Source organism: Diabrotica virgifera, chromosome 5 (genome assembly GCF_917563875.1).
Source record: "Diabrotica virgifera virgifera chromosome 5, PGI_DIABVI_V3a".
NCBI classification, from domain to species: Eukaryota; Metazoa; Arthropoda; class Insecta; order Coleoptera; family Chrysomelidae; genus Diabrotica; species Diabrotica virgifera.
In genome coordinates, this window is record NC_065447.1 from 62,851,629 (window position 1) to 62,873,458 (window position 21,830).

The 21,830-nt window shown below is 33.8% G+C and overlaps 1 protein-coding gene across 1 annotated transcript; it reads right to left on the bottom strand.

Annotated features, from left to right (window-relative positions):
- Positions 1-1,497: 1,497 nt before the first annotated feature.
- LOC126884190 (ribose-5-phosphate isomerase) lies at positions 1,498-21,293 on the bottom strand. The gene is made up of 2 exons (XM_050650053.1): positions 20,585-21,293; positions 1,498-2,070 (listed from the first exon to the last, which is right to left on the bottom strand). Exons 1-2 carry the CDS (start codon positions 21,051-21,053, stop codon positions 1,736-1,738), a joined length of 804 nt encoding a protein of 267 aa, XP_050506010.1. The 5' UTR covers positions 21,054-21,293; the 3' UTR covers positions 1,498-1,735.
- Positions 21,294-21,830: the final 537 nt, after the last annotated feature.

A 21,830-nucleotide genomic window follows, 5' to 3' on the forward strand; every position in this document is an offset into this window, starting at 1 on the left:
TCACAAGAAGGGAGACAAACAAATATGTCGGAACTATAGAGGAATATCGTTAATTAATACAGCATACAAGATTATATCCATAATACTGTTTAGAAGACTAACTCCATACGCAGAGGAAATAATAGGCGACTACCAAAGCGGATTCAGACCGGGAAGGTCGACTATAGACCAGATCTTCGTCCTACGCCAGGTGTTGGAAAAAAACTGGGAATTCAACCGCGATGTACACCAAATCTTCGTGGACTTCAAACAAGCTTACGATTCTGTTAGCAGAGAAGCATTGTGGGAGACTATGGTAGAAATGGGAGTACCTGGAAAACTGGTACGATTAGCAAAGGTGAGCACGGAGAACGCTTCCGCACGAATCAGAATTGGCAGCACCACGTCGGAGGAATTTCTCATTGACACCGGACTTAGACAAGGAGATCCTCTCGCCCCCCTGCTGTTTAACTTCGCACTGGAACATGCAGTAAGGAAAGCTCAGCCACAACTGACAAACGGATTTGCCGCCCAAGGATCAAAAATACTATTAGCCTTTGCGGATGACGTGGACACAATTGCACAATCCACCAGAGATGCAAAAGAAGTTTTCACCCTATTCGAGAACGGAGCCAAGGAAGTTGGTCTTAAGGTCAACGAGGACAAGACCAAGTACATGGTGGTTACGAAGAACCCAAGACCAAGGGTTAGACAAAACGTAACAATTAATGAATACAATTTTGAAGTCGTCAAAGAATTTAAGTACCTGGGAGCGATCATAACATCTGAAAATAACTATGAAAAGGACGTGGCAGCCAGGATTATTGCAGGAAACAGGGCATATTACTCATTAAGGACCCTACTTAAATCAAAAATACTCTCAAGACCAGCAAAAATAAGAGTATATAAGACAATAATTCGTCCCACAATAACGTATGGAAGCGAAACATGGACTCTGAATCAGCGGGAAACAACAACATTACTGGTACTTGAAAGAAAGATACTGCGGACTATCTATGGGCCTTGCAGAGAAGAGACAACAGGAGAATGGAGAAGAAGACACAATGATGAACTTCAGACAATATACCGAGATGAAAACATAGTACGCTACATTAAATCAAACAGAATACGATGGGCGGATCACGTACTAAGATCAAGTGACGAAAGACTTCTAAACGCCACATTCTGGGAAAGGCCCGATGGAAAAAGGTCAGTTGGTCGCCCAAGAAAGAGATGGAAGGACGCAGTAGCCAGCGATCTACGCAAAATGGGAGTACAGCAATGGGAAATAGCTGCTCAGGACCGACAACAATGGAGGGAAATAGTAAACGCGGCCAAGACTCACATATAGTTGTAGAGCCAAATAATGATGATGATGACATGTATCCCTTTCCCTTTCCACATCTCAGATCGCAATACACTTTAAAAAGTGTTTTTTAATGGGTAATGTCTAATTATGAAATTACGACCTATATAGTGAAAACTCTATCAATGAGAAGACAATAAATAATACATCGCTTACTAGATGAGTATATCTATTTATTTAATAAAAAAAAAACAATATAGTTTGTTTGTTCTTAATTTACTGAAACTTAACTAAATGTTGAAAGAATTCAACTACTTCCCTTAAAACTACCATTCTTAACCTCTCAATGGTTTGTTTGTTCTTAATTTACTGAAACTTATCTAAATGTTGAAAGAATTCAACTAATTCCCTTAAAACTACCATTCTTAACCTCTCAATATAGACAAAATCTTATAACTTAAAGCCATTAGTGCCATTAGCAGCTTTTCTTGGGCTATGTTTTACTTTTACAGATCCATCTTGCATTCCAAAGTATGCCATCACTGCCATATCAACAAAAAGGCCAGTTTCTACAACACCAGGAATCTGTAGAAGCTCGGAATTTATACTACTCCAGTCATAATCCTGGTTGAAATCTTTCCAGTCTAGAATGAAATTGCCATTATCAGTCACTACAGGTCCTGCTTTCATAACAGCTTCTCTGAGTTGGGCGGTACCACCAAAAGCTTTTTCTATTTTACTTCTGATTGGAACATACGCCATGGGAGATACTTCAATCGGTATACCTACAAAAGTATTTATTATTAAATAAACTATTATGTTAACATATGCCACATTATGATGATATAAGATTCTGTTAATTTGTTGACTGCCATGAAAAGCATCATTTGATACATGGGTTATTTGACACTATATGTGCGAGAATCAACTACTACTGATTTTATTCTTGCTCATGACTCATGACGCATCACAAATTATAAAATTATAAAAGTAACGAATGCAGTTTAAAAGTAGATGGCTGTAGCAAGCAACACACACTACATCTGACCTCTAATATTATGTGAATCAATGTTTAATTCTGATAGCGTAAAAAATGGACCACTGATAAATGTTCAATATTTTTTTTAGGCAGTGGAAGTCAGTACCATTTCTTTGTTATAGTCGGTTCGTTAAACTCAGACACAACTGGCTAGTAATTTTAGTAAGTAATTGTACCAATTTGGTAAAATTGGCAAAAAAATAATTAGTTAATAATTACTAAATACATATTGTAGTTAGTAATTTTGCAAATTTTGGCAAAATTAGCCAAAAACAAAAAAATTACTGACTAAAATCACTAGCCAGTTGTGTTTAGCGAACCGACTATATATGCGTATTTTTTTTTAAGGCGTTTTGGCATTATTTGTTACATGTGTCCGTGTTCTGCAACACGGTTTTAGGTTAAAGGTAATTTGTTAGTACAGTGGAACCTGTTTAATTCGAACTTCCATAATTCGAAATCTTCTTTAATTCGAATTTTTATACTGGTCCCTAGCATTTCCTATATAAGTAATGGTAAAAAGTCCCGAATAATTCGAATTATATTTTGGATAATTCGAACTTTTCTACTATCTTTTCTGAATATCTTAGAATCTTTTGTCATTACTGAGAAACTAAATTCTAAAACGCAGCTAAAAATTTCGGATCTCTTTGGAAAAAAATACAGTCGGTCTTTTTTATAGCTTGCAAATGTTTTAATTGGTATTTTTGGCCGAATTTTGTTCGCCCATTTTTTTAGGTTGACAAAACTCGGGCAAGAATAGGAACAAAAACATTTCCAAGCGATAAAAATGATCAACTAATGTTTTTTTTGCTGATCAGTTACTGATATTTATCATTTGCAGGTGTTTTTGTAGGTAATCGTTGTTTTTGTAGATTTATTTTTTAATTCGAATTTTTGGATAATTCGAATTTTTTTAACGGTCCCCTGAGATTCGAATTATCCAAGTTTCACTGTATAAATAAATTTTTATATTTATATCAACCAAGATATGGTTTTTGCCAACACAAGAACCACAACAGTATTACACAACATATAATAATTTTTTTTATTTATATACAATTACGTTTTTACTTTACTTCAAATTCACTCAAATCACAATGTAAATATCAAAAAAGGAATCATGAAAGAGCCCAAAATACTTTTTCCAATGAAAAGGCATTTCAAGAAGAAAAAAACCTGCTAAAAAAGGCTTTAATAAAAAATGGCTACCCATTGTCATTTATAAACTAGGCATTCCACAAGATAGAAGCAAGAAAACAACAAAACAACACAAGCAAATTGCTTGAAGCAATCCAGCTACACCCAAAAAAGCGACTCAAAGTTGACAACAAGACCATATGTAAAGGGCTTATGAGAAAAATTAAAAAGCATAGGAAATAACAAGATTTAATAACTATTTTAAATGGGAAATAAGCCACAATTTTACTAAAAAAATTATTGTGGTTTTCCCTCGTGCTTTACTATGGAATCTCAAACACGAGAATTTTACTGTCACTGTTGCATGCGGTGGTCTTTTTAAAGACAGATCACATGCTATGATTTTTTCGTGACGGATATTCTTGAGTTGGGGTTGATTTCATGTAATCGAATAAACTATCTTTCAGTAAAGTCGTCCCAGGAACGCAACTCATAAATATTGTCAATATAATTTTAAAGTCTTCCACTTTAATGTATAATATATGTCTGAATTGCCGATATAAATGAGTCAGATTAAATAAATTATTAGAAGACTTTTTTCTAAGCAACAACATTTTTGTTTAATTTATTAATATTTTGTATTTTGACAACGACACCCGATTTGGACGTCGGAACGTTAATAAAATCATTTTTTAGTAAAAGTGTGGCTTATTTCTCATTTAAAATAGTTATTACAAAAATGCCACAAGGAAATAGCTTCAGAACAACAACAAGATTTAAAACAACCAACACACTCACATCTATCCTGCCCAAAAACCAAACCGAACGACACACAGGAGAGGTCAAAGAACTGCATCTATAAAATACCCTGTGAATGCAACAATTTTTACGTGGAGAAACTGCAAGACCAGTAAGAGTCAGCATTAACGAACATGAAACATAGGTACATCAAAAACAGGGATTTTGACAAATCACAGATATGCAAAAATGCCTGTGACAATGAACACAGACCACACTGGAAAGATACAATCATGAGGGAAACAGACATGAAAAAGAGAAAAATCCAAGAAGCAGCTCTTGTCTTATTTAATGAAGAAAAAGGTGTAGCAAATCCAATCAGTAGAATGCAGCAGGCTTAGGTTGCCAAAACTTAAAGAAGAAGTGAATAACAAAAACATAACAATTGGAGGATAGGAAAATGTGAAGCACATTTATCTCTATCATACACTACCTACACATATGCAACACACAATACCCAAATCTCAACACAGAATTATTACACAAATACACAGAATAATCAGAACTTGATGTATCACAGATCATAAAAAACATCCATTATTATATCTTTCCGGCCAGAGTTGGCTATTACCTACAACCATCATAGGCAAAGTACATTCAAACCTCAATATTCGTTGACAGTTATACACAATTTTTCAACAAATTTCTCTTAATTTACTTTTGATAACGATTTCCAGAGTAGAAAATCCAGATGAATTACCTAGCGAGCTGATAAAGTTGGTCAACGAGAAAAACTTGGACATAATAGTATAACTGTTCAACGCTATCTATACTGCGGGAATCATCCCTAGAGAAATGTTGACATCAGCATTTGTGTGTTTGCCAAAAAAAGTGAATGCCAAGGAATGCAGTGACTACCGAACCATAAGCTTAATGTCACATACCTTGAAAATTCTGCTGAAAATTATCCACGCCAGAATACACTCTAAACTGGAGCTGGATATTAGCGACACTCAATATGGCTTCCGCAATGGTATGGGCACCAGAGAGGCATTATTCTCCTTCAACGTGCGGACACAGAGATGTTTGGATGTTAACCGTTCTCTTTACGTCTGTTTTATAGACTACAATAAAGCCTTTGATAAAGTAAAACATGACCGACTCATGGAAATTCTAAAAACTAAAAACCTAGATGAAAGAGATTTAAGATTAATAACACATCTCTATTACAATCAGCGAGCAATAGTAAGAATAGAAAAAGAAACATCTGAAGAAATGGAAATAAAGAGAGGAGTCAGGCAAGGCTGCATACTATCACCTCTATTATTTAACGCCTATTCTGAAGAGGTAATGCGAGAAACTCTGGAAAATGAAACAGTCGGCATAAGAGTAAATGGAGTCTTAGTTAATAACATCAGATATGCAGATGATACAGTAATAATAGCCGATAGTTTACAAGACCTGCAAATACTCATGAGTAAAATAGTAAGGTGTAGTAGGGAGTACGGACTCTCTCTCAATATCAAAAAGACGAAGTTTATGAAAATTAGTAAAAACAACCATAATACTAACGAAATCTTGATAGTAGAGGGCCAGCAGATCGAAAGAGTAAAAAAGTACACTTACCTAGGAACACTTATAACTGAAAATAATGACTACTCTGCAGAAATCAAAGTCAGAATCGAGAAAGCACGTTCTAATTTTATGAAAATGAAAAAGGTCCTATGTAGCAAAGATTTAACATTAGCTCTTAAAGTACGCCTAACAAAATGTTACGTATATAGTGTACTATACTATGGACTGGAATCATGGACGTTAAATGTAGAGACAATGAGACGACTTAACGCCTTTGAAATGTGGACCTATAGAAGAATTATGAGGGTTTCCTGGGTAGATAGAGTTACGAACAATGAAGTACTGAGAAGAATAGGTAAAGAGAAGGAAGTTGAACTTACAATTAAAGAAAGAAAACTACAGTATCTCGGACATGTGATGCGGGGCGAGAAGTATGGCATCCTGCGACTCATAATGCAGGGAAAGATAGATGGCAGAAGAAGCATCGGCAGAAGACGAATTTCGTGGCTGAAGAACCTCAGAGAATGGTTTGGATGCAGCTCAAAACAACTATTTAGAGCTACTGCCTCAAAAATTAAAATAGCTATGATGATTGCCAACCTCCGTAGCGGAGATGGCACCTGAAGAAGAAGAAGAATAAAATTATAGTTGATAGAAAATCTATACTAAAGTCACAATAAAGATGCACTAGAAATAAATAAACCAAGACAAATTGAATATTACGAGGAGCACTCCTGAATCATGTTTTACAATGTATAAACTTTTTAAATTATGATTTGGTGTAGCTGAGGAAATAGAGAAAATGAAATTAGAAATAAACGCCAGCAAATGCAAGACGATGAAAATAGGTCAGCAGGAGCAGGAGATTGGAGGCGAAACTCAGTGTTCTGTAAAGGACAAGAATTGGAGAGGTTGACAGCCTACGAGTACCTGGGCACGATAATATCCAATGACGGAAAGCTAGACCTAGAAATTGCAAATAGGACAAAGAAAGGTACGAAAATATATTATGCGATTAATAATACGATACTGGGAAAAAGTGAAATCAGCCAGGAAACAAAAATACGTGAATATAATACAATCACAGCACCAACTCTTCTATATGCAAGCGAGACATGGGTCACAAATAAAAGACATAAAAGTGCCATAAATGCAGCTGAAATGAAGCAGCTGAGAAACATAGCTGTAAAGACGAAGATGAACAGGGAAAGGAACGAAAACATATCAGAAACGTGCTAAGTCAGGAACCAACAGAGAAAAAAATTTAAAGAAAACTGAGTTGGTTTGGACATATAACTAGGATGAACGAGAACAGACTAGTAAAGAAGGCGACAGATGCCAAAAGACAGGGAAAAAGAAGAAGGGGCAGACCTAGAAAGGGGTGGATGGAACAAATCGAGGAAATCGGGCCAGAGAGAGAGAGAGAGAGAGAGAGAAAACACTGCAACAGATGAAGGAAATGGCAGGAGACCGGTAGGCGTGGAAGAAATGGGTAAAAGATGGACAGGTGATACCAAAGTCCGACGCTCTTATAGGGCATAAGGACAACGAGAAGAAGAAGAAATCATGATTTGGGACAGACAATGTATATGTTACAGTTCAAGTTGATTCTCAGTTAGAGTTGACTCTAACTAGTTGGAGTCAACTCCAACTGAAACGAGCAGTAAAAGTTGATTTTAAAAATTTAAATCAACTTTTACTAGTTGGGAGTTGACTCTTCCTGGACCAATTCAGTAAATGTTGATTATACGAGAATCTCAAGTGCATTTTTGATGAGTGTGCGTTTCTTTGTTTTGACCGTTTCAACTACTTATTAGTATAGTCTGTAACGTCGCCCCCGTTAGGTAAATTATTCTGATTCGACTTTTTGCACAAACTTACTCAAAGAAATACATCCGTATAACAATCCTTATAACAAATACACAGGGTATCACGCGGTACCGCGGTCGAAAAATTGTTTAACCAATTTTTGTTAACCAAATTCACAAAAATAATTTTTATCTACACTATCTCATATTATGTAAAATTGTAAAGGTTTTATTGTGTGAAAATTGTAAATATAGATAGCAGTACATGAAGAGTTTAAAGTGTGTCTGAAGTAACAATGTATTTTAAATGGGTTTTACTTTTTCGCACTGTTTTTAGCACACTTTCATAAAATTGAACATCCTTAACTTTCGCCTTCGGGAGGAAATCAGACACGCCCTTGCAACGGCAACTGAAATTCTCACAAAACAGCGACCACGGAAGCAAAGATGGATGACAGAGGAAATATTGGATTTAATGGATGAAAGAAGAAAATGTAAAAATTGCAAAACAAAAATGGATGACAGAACAATGTGAAGAAATCGAAAACTTATATAAAAACATGATGACTACCATCATAAGGTTTGTTCCAACTCAATACAAAACCGTTCTGGAATCGTTACGCACATGCGCAATAACGAATAATTATGCGCAGTAACACATTTTTAGTTACTGCGCATACTCGTAACCGTTTAAGAGCGGTTTTGTATCGAGTTGGAACAAACCTTGTATAAGAAACTCAAGGAATTCACAGGCACGACATACTCACAAGGACCAAATAATCTAATCAACGTAGAAGGCAAACTGATTTCAAGCCCTGAAGAACAAATAAACATGTGGGAAGACTATATAAAGGAACTCTTCTATGACATCAGAGAACCTCCTACATTAAATACCGAAAACGACGAAGGTCTTCCAATACTGAAGTCCGAACTGGAATATGCTCTACGTCAACTAAAAAACAACAAATCTGTAGGAAAAGATGAAATACCAGCTGAGCTATTGAAGTTAATCAACGAGGAAAACTTAGACCTTCTTCTTGGACTATTTAATAATCTTTACAATACAGGGAATATCCCTAAAATATGGCTTGGATCAGTCTTCATACCACTGCCTAAAAAGAAGAACGCCAAATTATGCCAGGACTTCCGCCTTATAAGTATGTATATTAAATAACATTCTGAAGCTTTTCTTGAGTATCATACAGAACAGAATATATTATAAAAAATGTGATGAGGTCACCGGTCAAGAACAATTTGGCTTCAGGAAAGCTATGGGGACACGAGAAGCAATATTCTGTCTTCAAACTCTGGCACAAAGATACAAAGATCAGCAAGCAGACCTTTTTATCTGTTTCATAGATTTTAAGAAAGCGTTCGATAGGGTGAAGCACAAGACCTTGATAGACAGATTGAACGACATCGGAGTCGACAAAAGAGATTCTAAAATTATAGAGGCTATTTATTGGAATCAGACAGCAATCATAAAGACCAATGGTAATACGTCAAGACCAATTGAAATACAACGAGGTGTTAGACAGGGTTGTGTGCTATCACCCGTACTTTTAACGTCTACTCTGAGGTAACATTTGCGAACTCTTTATCGCACCCTTCAGAAAGAATCAGGATAAACGGTCAGACAGTAAATAATATCCGCTATGCAGATGACACAGTATTAATGACTGATTCGGACCATAGTCTACAGATACTGTTGGATAGGGTTACTGAGAGTTGTGAAAAAATGGGGATGAAGATCAATACTGCGAAAACCAAAGTTATAAGAATATTAAGGAACAAAAATTTACCTCTTCCAATAAATATGTGAAACACCAACAGCTTGAATACGTACGCCAGTACAAATATCTTGGTTGCTGGTTCAACAATCAACTTCAGTATAAACAAGAAGTCAAGAGCGAGAATAGAGGAAGCCCGACAGGGGTTTATCAAAATGAAAAGCTTATTTTGTAACAGTAGCATTAATATCAGCCTTAGATGTCGTTTTCTACATTGCTATGTGTGGTCAATACTTTTGTATGGAACGGAGGCCTGGACACAACACAACACTGATGAACAAGTTGGACGCCTCTGAACTCTGGCTTTATAGAAAAGACTTGAAAATACCTTGGACAACCCACACCACCAACGAATATGTTCTGAGGAGAATAGGTACAGATAGGGAACTGCTAAAAATCATTAGTCAGAAAAGTTAGCTACCTGGGACACATAATGAGAAACGAAAAGTACCGCCTCACGCAACTGATCATCCAGGGTACGATTGAAGGAAAACGGGGTCCCGGTAGGCGCCAGATTTCTAGAAATATCAGAGACTGGACCGGCCTTGATTCAACATCTTTGTTTAGAGCCGCATTGGACAGAGACAGATTTGCCAGTGTAGTCGCTAACCTCCACTAAAGGAGAAAGCACCACAAGAAGAAGAACTTTCGCCTTGTCATGGTAATGACATGTGAGCAATAAATTCCAAAAAAAGTTTTAACACTTTTGTGGTTTGACAGAAGTATGAATTTTTAAATGTCAAAATGGTGCAATGATGCATCTCACTCGCACTCACGTTTATAGCTGCGTCAATACGCTCCTACCGCTCATTGTTAATAATTAAAAATATGTAACCGCTTAGTAATAAAATAATAACAAAAATTTCTTCAGTATCTTGTAGGGGAGTCGTTAAAATTTTATTTGGTGACTTTCGGACTTTCATAATAATAATTTTTAACTGAGTTATTAAGCCTTGAAAATGGTCATTTTTGTATTTTGCAAATTTTAAATCGCGTATAACTCGAGAACAATAAATTTTACAGAAAAATCACAAAAGACCTCTTTTGCTCCGAATGACCCAAATGATGTAAAGAAAGTTGTCGTAAATGAATTTTTTTTGTGAGTTTGTTTTAAAAAATTGTTTAAACAAGTTTTCGACCACAGTACCATCTGACACCCTGTGGATCCTGTTATAAGGACCTCTTTTTGAGTAAGTTTGTGCAAAAAAATCGAACTGGAATAATCGAGGGAATAATTTACCTAACGGAGGCGACGATACAGCCTAGACTAATTTGGACATATTCAGTAACATTTAATTTCTAGAATCGGCTGTTTGTGTGAATCAGAATCAACTTTTACTAGTAAATGTTGAATATAAATCTTCATTTTATATTTATAATCAACTTTTACTGAAACCAGCCGTTAGAGTTGACTCGAACTAGTAAAAGTCAACTCCAACTGGATAATCAACTTGAACTGTAACATATATACATTGTAAATCATGATTTTGGAGTGCTCCTTGTAACATTCAACGTGTCTGGGTTTGTTTGTTTCTAATGCATTTTTATTGTGATTTTAATATACTGTTTAATTTATCAAAATATGAGTGAACCACCAGATGATGAAAATATTCCACTGAAAAAGAAAATTCGCCTCAATACTAAATCAGCATTAAAATTTCGGGAGTCTTGGTTAAAATGAAGCTGACTTTAGACAATGCATGGTTAACTATAGAGATCCTACTAATATTTATAAAGCTAAATTATTAAAGCAAAAAATTATAATAATAAAAGAATTCACTGTAAGACGAAAATGAGAGACATTTTCATTTCAATTCGTTTAGAGAGGACCATAAACGCCCTTACGCCAGTTTCACCCGTATTAAGGGATCGTCAGAGGAGTTTAGGTTACCTCTGAACGAAAAAAAAAACTTGGGGACTGACTATTTTTTTATTTATAATAATAAAGTTTAAACAGTAAAACCCTGGAAAACTTGTTTGTACATGTTATTGACATTTGTGTTGTTTTATCTCTCCACTTTTTCTTCTACTAAAAATTATACCTAAGTATATGGTATTATTCCATCACAGTGGACTAAAAACACTTTGGAAGATTAAGATAGTGTGATATCTTGCATATAGATTTTATTCTGTGTGCCATGCCATTCTTGTACTGAGACATATACCTACTAAGATGGAGAGTACCTATATAAGTACCAACTGAAAACCTTTCGCTAGTCTAGAAGTGTCTGTGAATGAAAGGGAATTTATCTATGGTACATCTTGATGAAATTAAGTCGGTTCTGGAACTTTTTTTGTGTCTTTTTATATTATCTACTAGGTATACAAGTTTACATGTAAATTGGTTACAAATAAGTTACTGAAAACACTGAAATAGGAACGATTTCTGAGGTGCAAATCCAAACTTCAAACATAACTTATTTTTAATTAAAACTGTGATTTATTCCCAATAAAAACAGTAGATAACAGTTATTGATCTAATGGTGATGGTAATGCATATTCCAATGATTGACACTCCTCTCTTCCTTTTTTTTGTTACAAATTACATAATAATTTTTTTAAAAAGTAAACAGAATAGACCAGTTATTATTGGCTCACATGTGTTTGATGTACTTACACCAAATCACCAAATTCTTTAATAATCAGAATTATTTTTTTGCAACTTTTGCCTAGAAAGGTCACCACACACATCTTATGGAAAATGTAATGTCACTCAAATACAATAAAATTTACATGAATAGATTCGTCTTGAAATTACAATCATTTCATATCATTGCGCCAACACCGAATTTTGATTATAACGGTGTACATTGATATAAATAAATCTAAAATTAAATGGGTGTGTATAAGATCTATAAGATAAGGTCTCTTATCTTATAGATCAGGGGTCACCAATTAGTTTCCCGTGGGTCCGTTTCGAAAACCTATGACATTTCTGCGGTCCGGATTTAACACGTTGAACGCCGCGCGAATCATATACCATTCACGCTTATTTTACTTACAGGGCCGCGCGAATCACACTTGCTCCGCAGTGACTGCTATACTGTATGGACCACGGCTAAGTCGGCCCAGAGAGCCGTAACATTATATACATTGCGGTGTTTAACGTTTTAATACAACGAAACCCGATTTGGGATTCGAAACGTTAATAAAATCATTTTTGGTAAAATTGTGGCTTGTTTCCCATTAAAAATAGTTGATTGTTAAAATGCCACAAGTAAATAGCTTCAGAATACTACCTGTGTCTGGTTGTTCTCTGATTCGGTTCCTGGGCGGATTCTTGTTAAAAAATATCCCCTATAAACGAATCAGAAGGGTTCCGGGCGAAATTTTTGGGCAGAAATTGTTTACCAATTTTTTTTAAGAAGTTCAAAACATCACATTTTTCCCTCGAAAATATGTTTTTAGCATTTTGGGGTCATCTTAACACGTTGACGGACAGAACGTCTATAGACGTCTAATTTCCATAGATGCAATGTGACACAACGTCTATAGATGTTGCATTTTTCCCTATTCTACTTTGCAAAATACATAAAGTGTCACAACACTTGTTTATACATTTGACGCACTGTCCTTCAACGTGTTAAACAACACAAATCTTCTGTCATTTTCTCAAAACTTGATAGATTTCGAGTTTTAAGCGATTTAAAATTTGAAAAATGCGAAAATAAACATTTTTGAAGCTTGAACACTTAAATTATTATTTTTGCGGTTGTGCCTAAATTGAAGTTTAAACATTAAATTTCAATATTTTGACTAGTAATCCGGGCTTGTTTTAATAATAACAATTGTTTTTAATTGTTAATTAAGTGCGTCCTTTCGACCCTTAAGTCGCCCCGGCGCGTTGCAATATACTTATGGTGCGTATCGCACTATATGATTGAAGCATTCAAGGGAGCGTTCAAGAATTACGTAACACGATTTTTGAAGATTTTTAACCCCCCCTCCCACCTAACGCCCTCTTATTATGGGAGTTTAACTATTGCGTAACGCAATTTTTGAAGATTTTTGACCCCCCCCCCAACCTGCGTTACGTAATACTTGAACGGTCCCTAAATATCACATTGGCAATAATTAATTGAATAAATAAATAAATAAATTATTAAAAAAAAACTATGGCAATAATAAATTATAAGGTTTTAATAAATGTCAAGTATTTGTTGGGAATTTTTTGCATAAGTACGTATACGTATGATATGTATAAGTGCGACAAAGACGCACCTTAAAGTGCGACGCGCTGTGATTTAGAAGTCGGGTGGAGGCGTATAATTAACAATTAAAAAACAACGGTCTATATTGAAATCAGCCCAGATTACTCGTTGAAATCTTGAAATTAAATGTATAAACATCAATTCAAGTACTTGGCCACCTGGAAACTAATAATTATATAAGTTTTGAAGCATACAGAAGTTTAAATACATAAATATATAAGTTTTCAAGCATAAAATGCATATTTTCGCATTTTTCAGATTTTAAATCGCTTTTAACTCGAAAGCTTTTAACTTTTCAGAAATATATCAAGAGACATTTTTTGTTAAGAATTACCCAAGAAACCTAAGAATATATTTTTCGGGCCAAAAAGGTAATTTTAAATTTGTTTAAAAAAATTGTTTTCGTTAAAAAAAAACTCTTTACAAAATTAAATTAACAGTGAGAAAAATGAAATTTTTTTTATTTGTATAACCTGTCTGAAATTTGAAGTGAGTTTAGTGCAACTGATTCTCATTAGGAAGTTGAGATATTCATATCTTATGTTAGCTGAGATCTATAGGTACCGATTTTTAATAAAGTTCATTCTTGATAAAGCAGCTTCGCACACATAAGTTGAGCGAAATGTAGTACACAATTTCATGGCCAAACATTTCCAAAATTGCCAAACATTATATTCTGAATTTAATGGAGGTCCGGACAAAACTAGCCCACGGTCCGGATGCGGACTGTGGTCCGCTAATTGATGACCCCTGTTAAAGATAATAAATGCTGGGTTAAGATGTTTTCAATAGCCATAATATTTTTTAGACTAATAGTATTTATGAATAAGACAGTTTTATGGACTTAAAAATGGGATTTTCATAAACTTCAATTACAATCTATGCCATTATTAATCACTGAGTTATAGCAATAATATGAAATGAGTAATTTCGAGACAATTCTCTTCATGTAAATTTTATTGTATTTGGGTGACATTAAAATTTCCATAAGCTGTGTCCTGTGTTCTTTCTCACAGTTTACTTCAATGAACAATTTTTACAATTTATAAATTTATTAATTACATATTCATATTATAATCACATATTCTTAATCGGTTTATTGCAGAATTTATCTACTTTACGTGGTATAAAATATTAATTTGGAAATTTAGTTGTATCATAATAAGCCAAATGTGTAAACATATGTGATAACATTTATAAAAATTGGGACAGCAATTCACATATTATATTTATTATATAACTGCTGATACAAAATATTCGACTTAAAAAATATGTGACTTCCTAAAAACATGACAATAAATGTCAATTAAAATTCATAATTTGATTCAGCCTGGCTCTTAGATTTTTTTGTAATTCTTTTATAGAGGAAATAAAGCAATTTCAGATGTGGATTAATGGAATATGAATACCAGTAACTAACTTCCAAATTATTGAAGGAAAAATCAAATCCTATTCAAAGAGCATATATCTGGAAAATTGTTTAATATATAGCAAATAAGTTTAGTTCTGAACTAGTTAGTCACATCAGCTTTTTTTTTCTTTTATGGCCTTTGGGAACTACGCCCATTTAGCCAGCAACACTTCTTGAAATTGACTTTTTGTTGTATGGTGAGGCATCGATTTCACATCAGGTTAATCAATAGTAAAAGATATAATATCGCACCTTTGGAGAAACACTGATTGTAAGTGTAAATTTGTTAGGTAATTGTTTTGAAACAACATTTGAAGATTTGAAAGTTAGTTAAGGCCAAAAATGAGATGCAAATTACAAGATAAAGTAGAAATTTATTGTCCCCGGTTTTAGTTATTACTATAATACTATGGTCTGTTTTTAAACCAGGAGATGTAATTCAAATTTACCGCGCCGTGATGCTTGTTTGTAATTGGCCCAACCACAGGCAAATTTACTCCACTGTTATGAAATTTTGACATTAATGATATTCATAAAATTTTGACACTATTGGCACTTCATAGGTTAATTAAGTTATATCAGCGATTTTTTGTGTTTTCTGCGTTAATCCTTTAATTTATAGATTTTTAGTTTGATTTTATTATAAAAAGCACTTGTTTTTAAAACTCTTAAGCAACATATTAGTATAATATAATATTTATGGATTGCCATCAAAGGCTGATATGATCAACCAAAAGAGACTAATTAATGATAGGCAACCTTGCATCCAGTTTTCCGGAGGTAATAACAGAATGTTTTCTGTTTTTTAACCCTTCCTGTAACTACTGTCATAGCCGAAAGAAGTTTTTCAAAATTAAAATTGATTAAAAACTACCTCAGGACTTCTATGAGGTCAGGAACGACTATCAGACTTGTCATTGCTGTCTATAGAAATGGAAAATCTAGAGAAATTTAAATCTTTTTCAGCTATGGATGCTTTAACAAATAAGTTTGACAAACACAAGTTTTTTAAATTGTTTGTTTTAAATTGTTTTTCATATTATTGCCTTGCAGGAGCATTTATTTGTAAAAATTATATTTATGTAAGTACTTTATAACTATATTTAATAAATATTTTGTTCAATACAAGCATTTTTGCTTCGTTTGTTGAAAATTTTTTTAACACTATTTCATATCTGTCGTGGAAAAGGGCATGCAAAAAAGGGTTGATACAGGGCCACTGTGGGGCTAGCTACGTCACTGAAAAAATATAACTAGCAAATGAATAAACAATTAAAAAGTATAAATCATTGGAGTATGTTATTTTCTATCCTTTAAAAGCAATACAGGATTTTTGCATAGTTATAAAGTTAAGCTTATTTTGCTTTTATTTATTCAGGTACCTAAGTAGTGACTTATCACTACAAAAAGTCCCAAACAGACATGTGGTCTACCACCTATACTTTTTAACATATCTATTGATCGGGTTTTGAAAAGATGGTACAGTGGAACCTCAATTATCCGTCAGGGCACCGGACCAAGGGTATGACGGATAATTGAAAAGACGGTTAATAGAACATTAAAAAAAAAAATTAATAGTACTTATAACTCTCAAATTTTATTTGTATCTCAAAAGTGACACAATCAATGTTCGAATTTGAATCAAACTGAATTATGGTGATACACAGATATTGACTGTAATAATTATTGTGACGTGGCATAGAACTCTAAAAGCACTGTATCATTTATCATTACCTATTTAAATTGAAATCTAATCCAGATAGTGGAGTCAATGAAGGTTTTCACCTCCGATTTCGTTGAACCTTCATCGATTTTCATGAAAATTGGTAAGTAGTTAGAAGATACTTCAAGGAACAAAGGTGACATGCTGTTAACTTGCGCTTTTAGCCTGGGGGTGGTTGCCACCCCTTCTCGGGGGTGAAATTTTTTTATTAAAAATAATACCAGAAATCGATAGAGGGGCAACTTCTAAGCAAAATTTGTTATATAAAGTTATTGACATAAGTCAATACTTTTTGAGTTATTAAATATCAAAGATTTTATTTTTTCTTAAAAAAATGCATGTTTTAAAGCTGTTTTTCACGTATTACTCAAAAACTATAAGCTTTTGTAAAAAAGCTATTATTACCAAAACTAAAGATAATAAAAAATTTAATATACTCCCTACTTAAAAAACTAAACTAATGTTATTTTAAAGTGAGTTATGGGTAATTGAATGTATATTTTTTCGACGAGTACTCAGATCTAAGTATTCAAGCTTACATAACGGGAAAACGATGCATTTTATAGAATATACTTGTTAAACACTTGTCAAAGTACTTCGGAATACCTATCAAATGAGCTTCAGTAGAAGTTAATAGCATCAAAATTAAGCAAGTTATGATGAAAATAAGAGAACCCTTTCGATTTTTTTAGGAAAAAGTTAAAAACTAAACATACATCATTTCCGCAAAAATTAAAATTTGTAGTAATCCTCACAAGAATTTCTTTATGTTAGCATAGTTAATGATTTCAACAAATTTGACCGGTTTAGAATGCATATTTTTGAAAAAAAGGTATAATTTAAAAAAATCAGAATTTTTAGAATTATCGTACTTTTCATTTTCTTTTGATTATAACTCCAAAAATACTCAATATACGTAAAAAATGATAAATAACTAAATTTTAGTTTTTTCTGTAACAAATACTTTACCCATTTTTACTATTTTCGTAGAGTAAAAAATAACCGAGATAGAAACGTTTAAAATTTTAATTTTGCTGCGAGAACCATGTAACCGGGGTCATTTAACCTTTTATTTTTAAAAAAGTAAGAGGTATAAATGACTATTTTGACGTTTTTTAATAGCTCTTGGAATAAAATTTTAACCAGTTATTAGATGAACTTGCTACTTTAAAATTTAACGGAGTTATTTACAAAAAAACAGTAACATTTTTTTAAAAAAATTTTAAAAGATACATTTTAAAACATTTTTGGTGCATAAACTTTAATGCTATCAACTTGTTCGAGCACTTATTTGATAGATATTTCAATGAGCTTTGACAAATGTTTAATAAGTTTATGTTATAAAATGCATCATTTTCCCGGTATTTAAGCTTGAATACTTAAATTTGGGTACTCGACGAAAGAAATATACATTCAATTACCTATAACTCACTTTCAGTTAATACTGAAAGGTTTTTCTAGTAAGGAATTTATTTTATTTTTTGTTAGCCTCAATTTTGACAATAATAACTTTTTTGTAAAAACTTATAGTTTTTGAGTTATTTATGAAAAATCGGTTAAAAACATGCATTTTTCTCACGAAAAATTAAAATTTTTGATCTTTAATAACTCAAAAAGTTTTGATTTATTTTAATAACTTTATGTAACAAATTTTGCTTATAATTTGTCGCTCTATCGAATTGTGGGGTTATTTTTTATAAAATAATTTTCACCCCCGAGGAGGGGTGGCATCCACCCCCAGGGTAAAAGCGCAAGTTGGCACCATGTCACCTTTGTTCCTTGAGATATCCTCTAACCACTCACCAATTTTCACCTTCAGTGACTGCACTAAGAGCCCTGAATAAGAACAAAAATTATTTACATAAAAATGCGGTGATGGCATAACTGCACATGTACATTTCAACGAATTTTGTTGGGCTTATCGCAATGCTTAAACAAAATGAACTAATGACTAAATTTTTACTTATGTAGTCAATAAAACTTATGTATGGACCCTGACGGTTAACAGAGGTGAAGGTTAATAGAGAGACAGATAATCGAGGTCCCACTTTATAGAAAATATGGAACAAAATACCAGTGCAAGAGAATATTACATTCACTACTTTTCTCATGATGACCAAGTCATTGTCACACAAGACATAGAAGACATGGGATATATGATAAATGATAAAGGAATATAATATGATAAAGGACGAGTGTGGGGACTCAAGATAAATATATGTGTAAGACCAAATACTTATCTAGATCCGAGGCTGCAGATTTGAACATAAGTTTAGAAGAGGCTATTAAGAGTTGTAAGACTAAGTATTTAGGGTCAATGATAAGGTGAGATGGTAATTGTATGAAAGATATAGAAATGAAAATAGCAGGGGAAAACAAGGCCACTAAAACACTGATATGACACTCTAACCAAAGAAAAAAAGATCTTTCAGAGCATAGTGTTAAATATTGCCCTATTTGGAGCAGAACTATAGCCAATGACAACAATAATACGAAATAAAATATGAACAGTTGAATTGAACTTTATGAGAAGATGTCTACAACTCACCAGAGGGGATAGAATAAGAACAAAGGAAATATGGAACAAAATGGAACTAGAATGTTCAATTACAAAAAAGTTGGAAAACAGAGCCCTACAGTGGTACAGGCACATACAAAGAGTGCCAGAGCACAAGTGGCCGAAAATAATACTTGACTGGACCCGGTGTTAAAGAAGATGGAGAGGAAGACCTGCTATGGGATGGCATGGAAAATTTATTCAGGAAATGCTATGAGAGATAGAGACCTCACAGAAGGTGCCTGGGAGAATAGAGTGCTGTGGAGGACAAAACCATAATGGGAAAAAGCTAAAGAAGAAAAAGAGGTAGTGACCTTGGACCCTTGGGTATTTTTTAAAACTATTATCAATGCCAGAGATTTAACCCTTAGGGTTGAAACTGTAAAGACACCCCCTTAGTTTGTGTATACAATAGAGCATCAATTATCCGAACTAATTGGGGGACATGGGTGTTCGGAAAACCGATTTGTTCAGATAATCGAACTATATTGAGATTGTCATACATATTTATCCACAAGTGAATGAAAACCATATTTATATAACTGTATATTTGTTTATACCTTGATAATGACAAATAGCAATTAAACAAAAAAGTGCAGTCTTTGCAACAACATATTTTTGGATACACAATTGAAGAAAACTGAAGATATTTTAGGCGTTAATTACTAACGCTTGCTCAGTACTCGAGTGCGGGGTGCCGAAGTCGGGAGTTCAGATAACCAGTCGTTCAGTTGATCGACGTTCGGATAATCGACGCTCTACTGTACTATGTAGGCATACAGGACAAGAAAACTCTTATCACTCCAGCTTAATGCATCCACAACTAATGGTCATTGGGATGGTACAGTGGATTTTTCCAATCAGGTACCTGGTGTCAGGCACGGATCTAGAAATTCATAATAGGGGGGGTCCAGACTTACTTACTGATCTTTTGAAAATAAGAGTTGGCAGAAAAAAAAAATAATAAATAATAGAAAAATGCTTATAGACTAAATACAATAGGGGGGTCCATAGCCCCGTTGACCCCCTCTGTATACGCTCCTGCCTGGTGTATTGCGTGGTGTGTTTATGTTGAGTAAGTGTCATGTTACTGAGCAAAGTCGACGTGATTGCCTTTGCAAAGAGACGCTAATTGTATCCTAACGTCTGCGGTCCCTCCAGTGACTACCGATCTCACAAGGATAGAAACTATTAATGTTAGTGACATTTAAAGGATAAAGAAAGATGTAATACAAAAAATGAAAATACCTATGTAATAAAATTGATTATTACTCGTTTTTCCACCAAAATGAACAAAAATACATTACCTTTTTTGTACTGTTGTCCCAACTTCTCAGAATCCTTGGTATAATCAGCAATAACAACAAGTTTTTTTGAGCAACTGGCCACAATTTTTTCTTGAAGCAAACAACCTCCACCACCTTTTATCAAAACCATGTTGGCATCAACCTCATCAGCCCCATCAATGCAAACATCCAATTGGGGGCAAACATCTAAATCTGCTAAGGGAAGTTCATTTTGCAGTACCAATTGTCTCGATTGAAAAGATGTAGGAACGCATTTTATTTTGATGTTTTCTTTGTGATAACGTTCTGCAAGTCTATCAACTGCAAACACAGCCGTGGATCCACTACCGACCCCAACAATGTAACCATCTTTGACATGTTCATCTACTGCTTTATATGCTGCTAGTCTTTTAGCTTCTTTCAAAGACGACATACTGGAATATGGTCTCAGTCTTGACGTTATTGTGTTTAAAAATAGTTTGAATAGCATTTACATTCACTATCCAATCATAATAAAACGATTACCAAACATTAACCATAAAACCTTATTACTTATCACTGTGATTATGATTAACTGGGTTCACTACACGCTCGGCACGTTAAAATTATCTATTATCTCTGTACTCTGTTTATATTATTTGTAAATTTGTATTTGTATGATTTTGATTATGATTTTTTATTTTTTTTCTACGATTGTTAGGTTAGAATTAGAAATGATAATGGTAATGAGTTTCCTGTTTGAAGTTAGCCTCTGCATGGGCATGAATTATCCGTTCTGTGGATTATCTGTAATCCGTGTTCTCTGCCTCAAACTGTTGATTAGTTTCAAGCAAATATTATCTAAGATAAAGATAATTATCTACTGAGTAACAGAACAGAGTAACAACATATGTAAAAAATATTACCTTATTATTTTTTAAAACCAGATTGTTTTAAACAAGTCACTGGACTTCTTAAGTCATAGTTTTTACTCACGTAGTGCCCACAGTGGTCGAAAGTAGAACCGGAAGTCGATTCGATATTTGAATTCTTCGTGTAACTTTGCGTCGATTGATATATCATTAATTTTGAGTAATTTTTACTAAACTTTCGGTCATCATTGTTTAAACGGAAATTACTTCAAAACCGTTCAAAACTAAAGATCCAAAAGCTCGTGATATGTCACATGTAACTATTAATAGGGCCTGATAGCTCATTTGAAAAATATTCAATTCTCTGTAATATTTTTTTCCCTTAGAGTTATATGACTACGGGCCCTTCAAGGATT